This window comes from Ostrinia nubilalis, chromosome Z, assembly GCF_963855985.1.
Source record: "Ostrinia nubilalis chromosome Z, ilOstNubi1.1, whole genome shotgun sequence".
Taxonomy (NCBI): Eukaryota; Metazoa; Arthropoda; class Insecta; order Lepidoptera; family Crambidae; genus Ostrinia; species Ostrinia nubilalis.
Window position 1 is genome coordinate 22,009,594 of NC_087119.1, and position 6,000 is coordinate 22,015,593.

General features: G+C 35.9%; 1 protein-coding gene across 7 annotated transcripts in view; it reads left to right on the plus strand.

Moving 5' to 3' along the window:
* The window catches only part of LOC135086554 (protein phosphatase 1 regulatory subunit 12B-like), a 97,694-nt gene extending 91,694 nt beyond the window's left edge, over positions 1–6,000 (plus strand). For 6 of the 7 annotated variants that reach the window (XM_063981296.1, XM_063981300.1, XM_063981301.1 and 3 more), the window contains one exon: positions 2,949–3,037. Coding sequence is in view for 1 of the 7 variants with exons in the window: in XM_063981297.1 (XP_063837367.1) it covers positions 2,949–3,035 (87 nt within the window). In the remaining 6 variants the exon portion in view is untranslated. Of the gene's footprint in view, positions 1–2,948 lie in introns of all 7 variants that reach the window. The other variant, XM_063981297.1, reaches the window with a different exon arrangement.

The following is a 6,000-nucleotide window of genomic DNA, read 5'->3' on the forward strand; positions in this document are numbered from 1 at the left end:
AACATGAGCATATCAGCCGAATGGAAGTCTTGCACGTTTTGGTTATTTCCAACACAGTACATGTACAAGTAACATTGTACAATAACTAAATGTATCTTATTCTAAAAAACAGTGAAAGTGACAAGAAATATTTACAGTAAGTTATATGGTTAGTTTATCTGTATCAAGCATATACCTAAACTAATAAATTTTGATGGATGTTATAGTGACTGTTTATGAATAAAGGACCATAAAGGTTAATGCGTTTGCGTTTCCGATTCGCGTCGTGTTGTGTTAGCAAGTGTTACAATCCTTTGAACTTCCAACCGTTTGCAAAAGTAATGTTGTCAATTTGTCAACAAGTGTTCTATTGCGATGACAGTTGTTTCTCCGTCATCACTGTTACTAACTGTCATGTAAATATTTGAAAAACTACTTTTTACACTACCGCATGGTGGTAATCCGTCACATGAACATAAAAATTGTACATCTCCAAGGACTTTCCATGTCATAAATGCTGCTACTCAGCAAGCGAAATGCAACATCACAATCTGGCTGCCGTGTGCTGCATGCTCCATACCATGGCTACACAGGACTACCTCACAACACACAATATCGTTTACTACAAAGTTGATACTCGTTCTGTTCAGCTCTTAAGGGATAGGCGAAAAGATTGGAGACGAGGCCATAATATATTGGCTATGTCGCCATATTTTCAAGGATATAAATTGTTCTTAACTCTTTCTACTTATGATATTATTTACCTGAGCTTTAATTTTACGTAGGCTTTATTTCTCAACAAATAATTGGGAGTCTGCTTCTAATGCAGTGCGCATTAAAGACGTATAAAAAATATAAACAATAGAGGATACATTGAATTCTTCAGTAGTAAGTCACTAAGTTGGTCTCACAGAAATACCTCAAAAATACATGATGAATACCTATTCGTTATGTCAGTGCGAGAAATGTCAGTTACATATTACTAAATCCTGAATTTTAGATATTTTTAGGTCTGCTAAATGGCTTTAGTTTGTAAATACCCTAACACCACCGCATACCGCACCATTGTACATAATGTGATAGCTTTCTTGAATTTTGTTGTTTGCGTACATCTGGGCAATTTTTAATATTCGTGTTGAAAATTGCTGAGTTATAACAACTTCCTTGTCACATTACAAGCCCCTCATTGTAATACACTCGCGAGCAAAAGTATGGAATCGCTTACATGAAGTTGCTTCCACGCGATCTTGTGTACTAACGAATTTGTAAGTAACAAAAAAAGTGGAACCTTTGAAAAGATTAAACTTTTAACTTTAAATTGATACCAAATTCATTTAAATCACACCAGTATTTAAAAAGATATCCCGGCTGATGTGAAGAAGTAAGGAAAAACACATGTATCAACTGCTTGATACGTCGCGAGTTGCGGCCTATTTTACCCCCTATAAAAGTACGTGTTTTCGGATTTTTGCTTTCACACGTTGATCCATACACATCTCCGCTTCTTTTGACACTTTACCTGGGATTCTACACCTTCAGAAGCAGCACAAATCGTTGCACTATTGCAAGAAGGGCTCAGCCAGCGGGCTGTCGCACGTCAGCTCCACATAAGCCAGTCCTGGGTTTCGAAAGTTTTAAGACGCTTTCGGGAGACTATTGGCTTTATCCCGAGACCAAGTTCTGAACAGCGCCGGTGCACATCGCAGAGGGAAGACAGTTTTTTCATGTCAATCTCTCTATGAAATCGTCATTTGACTGGTATCGACGTCCAGCAAGAGCTCAAAAATGTTCGTAAGATAGCTGTTAGCAAGTGGACAGTTCGTCAAAGATATAAGTAATAGAATTTGACTCCAAAAAGGCCTGCCACAGGCTCGAAACTGACGGCAAGTCACCGATAAACACGCTTTCAATTTACTCGTACACATCTCGATTGGAAGTCGAAAAAATCACCCCCATAAGCCACTGTTTCAGCGAACCAGCACTGCACAAATCGCTCCCCAGGCCGCCTATAGACCCGACCTCTTCGACTGCTGCACTGCAAACACAGTCTGCATTCATCGGAGAACAAAACTCGCCTCCATTACTCGCCTTCTCATCAAAATAAGTGCGAGCTAATTGAAAGCGTGCTTGTCGGTGACCTGCCGTCAGTTTCGAGCCTGTGGCAGGTCTTTTTGGAGACAAATTTTATTGCTTATATCTTAGACGAACTGTCTACTCGCTAACACCTATCCTACGAACATTTCTGAGCTCTTGCTGGACGTCGATACCAGTGAAATGACGATTTCATAGAGAGGTTGACATGAAAAAACGGTCATCCCTCTGCGATGTGCACCGGCGCTGTTCAGAACTTGGTCTCGGGATAAAGCCAACAGTCTCCCGAAAGCGTCTTAAAACTTTCGAAACCCAGGACTGGCTTATGTGGAGATGACGTGCGACAGCCCGCTGGCTGAGCCCTTCTTGAAATAGTGCAACGATTTGTGCCGCTTCTGAAGGTGTAGAATCCCAGGTAAAGTGTCAAAAGAAGCGGAGATGTGTATGGATCAATGTGTGAAAGCAAAAATCCGAAAACACGTACTTTTATAGGGGGTAAATAGGCCGCATCTCGCGACGTATCAAACAGTTGATACATGTCTTTTTCCTTACTTCTTCACATCAGCCGGGATATCTTTTTAAATACTGGTGTGATTTAAATGAATTTGGTATCAATTTAAAGTTAAAAGTTTAATCTTTTCAAAGGTTCCACTTTTTTTGTTACTTACAAATTCGTTAGTACACAAGATCGCGTGGAAACAACTTCATGTAAGTGATTCCATACTTTTGCTCGCGAGTGTATAAACCTGGTTGAAATCAGTTCTTCGTAGCTCTTGTTTTTAGAATTCATATTTTGAAACTACCACCTCACACAGCAGTATTTGTGGTCCCTTTTCATGAGTAAATGCGTTCAATGGCGTTATTTGTATGGCTTTCAGTATCAACAGGCGTTGCAAGCGGAGAACCAGCGGCTCAAGGATGAGAACGGGGCCCTGATCCGAGTCATCAGCAAACTGTCCAAGTAACCCCCACGCCTGCCACACTCACACAGACGCTTCCTACAAACTCACTACACACAACCGTGTCGCCTATATTAGATATTGACAAGTATTCGACAGTAGATACGCTGATAGGTGACTAACGACAGTTGTCATTCTACACTCGTTGATTTGTCAACAGACATTGGCCATCGCTGGACCGATCGGGTATATTAGGACGTGTATGTATGAACGGAGATTAAATGTAAATTAAGTGGAACCGTTAATGTATTGTTTAAAGTTCACGCTGTATTGTGTACTCGAGTCGCTCTTGTTTAGTAGAGTTTGAAGTTATGTACAGAGTTATATGGGGTTTTCATTTTAATGGTTAGAAATACATTTCAATTAATAATGCGTGTTTTTATTTTATCTAATGTATTTTGGGTTATTTATGATGATTATACGTAAATTTGATATAAAAAAGTAATAAAAAAGAGATGTATTACGTTTTCTAAACTATTTTATTGAAATGTTTTCTACTGAGAAGCATTATTGATTGTTTTTAGATATTCCTAAGTCATTAGAGTTCGTCCTCGCGACGTGATCGACCGAGTCCCGACAATGTAGTCGCCGCCACTTGTCACAAACGGCCTACTGTCTTAATGTAATGCGCCATTATAATAATTATTGTGTAATTAGTATTATTGAATTTTAATATTGTTGATCATCACATTAAGGACGCAACAAAACGTGAAAGATGTAGAAAATATGTCCGTAATTTTTGCGAAAATTTGTAAGTCGTAAGAGAACAGTGTCTTGCTATATGTAATTAGATATTTGTTGATATTGAATTATTTGTTTATGGAATATTTATTCGATGGCCCCTACGGAATGCGATCTGTCGGTTCACTGTTCAATCAGTTATGATTGAAGAATTGCAAATCATCACAGCATTAATTTCATGCATTTAAATGGTTTTCCTATTTTGCTGACATTTTAAACTGTTATGTATGATACAAATATGATATTTGCCAATTAATTATTATTATAATAATGTACTTGGTCCAAAATAAATTGCTTTAAACTTGACTCAAAATCCCTATATAAATAAATAAAGATTTATATAATTTCCCTGACAAATATATTTTTCTCTTTATATGGGACAACAAACATATTTACTTTGTTTTATAAAAATATGACCACACATTACACTGCATGCTATAAATTGTTAAATTAAATATTTGTGATAAAATATACATTTGACATTGTTGCATTGTTCGTACGAAACATTTCCTGCTGGACCATACCTAAATTGTACCATAAACAATATCTTAAGTTAAAATGAAGTTATTCTATTCTTTTTAGTTGTTAGAGCGGGAATCACAATTAAATCTTTAAAAGAGCCTGATTATTTATATATAACATAGTATTGTGTACTTATCTATTCATCGAATGTACTTATGAACAGCGATTATGTTTTGAACCACCATTTGCTGTAATGTTAATATCGCACCTTCAGTTTTGGGCCGAGATATGGATGTATGGATTGTGTTTTTAATAATCATATTGTTCTCGAGGTGTCCTTTTGTGTTTATATTTCGATGTATTCCTAAAAAGATAAGTGTAAAGTAGGTTAGTCATTATTAAAACGTTTTCGCGGCCCGCGCCGCTCTTATAATTTTGTGTAGTTATATGTATGTATCTCGAATTATTGAATGGATAATGATATTTATATATTTATGTATAGATTTTTGTAAGCAGTAGTAAAATGAATTGGAATGTGATATATCGACTTTGCACGCCTTAGATCATATTTACACGTTTAGTTGTTCGCGTTGGGTTTGCGAATGTTTGTTGTTGTTTTCGGTCGTGTTCATTCGGTATCAAATTTTCTGATTTTTGGTGGCCCGCGAACCTCTGATTCATGCATAAAAATGCCCATATTTCGCTCAATTTAAAAATGAACTTACATAATATCTCATCTTGAAGAACGCTTGGTTATCTTAATTCTTAATTAAGGGTTATCCTTAATGATGGTACTTAATATTGTTGCCGACTGCTCTGTAAAAGTATGCAGTATATTTAGTATTCACAGGCAATTCCATTGTGGATCAAGGCAGTTGCTGTTATCCATACCTTTCTGGTAATTCTCTTATTAACTCTCTCTCTTTTTCTACTCTCTTCTCAAGTTTTAAATCTCTGCACAAGTTTCATTAAACTAAAATATTCAAACAATTTTCAAAGGCCATGAAAATCATCAGAGCTTCGTCCGCGCCCGATGATCATAGCTACAAACAACAACACCTTAATAATTTTACCAATACGCCCACATTTTTAAATGACGCACTAGTCAAAGGTGACTTTAAGAAAAACATCGATATTTTATTGAACGTGACACGCTTTAGAAATTGGAAACAACTGTTCATGGTAAAGTGAACATTTTTGTTTCATTGCTTCATTTTGTAATTTTATGGAAATGATAAACTAATTAGAACATAGAATGATTGAGAGCGCGTTTATGTGTACTTACTGGCTTTATGTGATGGGTGGGACATAATAATATGTTCCGTTATCGTAACTAACAAAAATTTGCTTCGTTGTAGAAACAATACTCATGACTTTCTATGTACTCAAAAGAGCCCCGCATATCATGGTTTCTTATAAGCGTTTCTGTGTTCTATAGTTTAAATTTTATCTACATGGCATGGGTTCAAATACCTTTTTATTTTGGAATATATAAATAAATATATATCCTTTTTTTTCATTGACTTATCTATAATTTATTGAACAGTCAAATGTTTCAACCATTTGTATAATCTCACGATGAAATTGAATATGAATAGATTTTACTACTTGACAGCAGACATTACGATGGGCGTTAATGATCTTCAAAAATATTGTAATGTATAAAATTTGTAGCCTTCTAAACATAGTGGTTCTAAAATTTTTGTTCATAAAGTTTTTATTTATTTCCAGAGGTAAGAGTTAATACAATAAATTTCTTCATTAATTT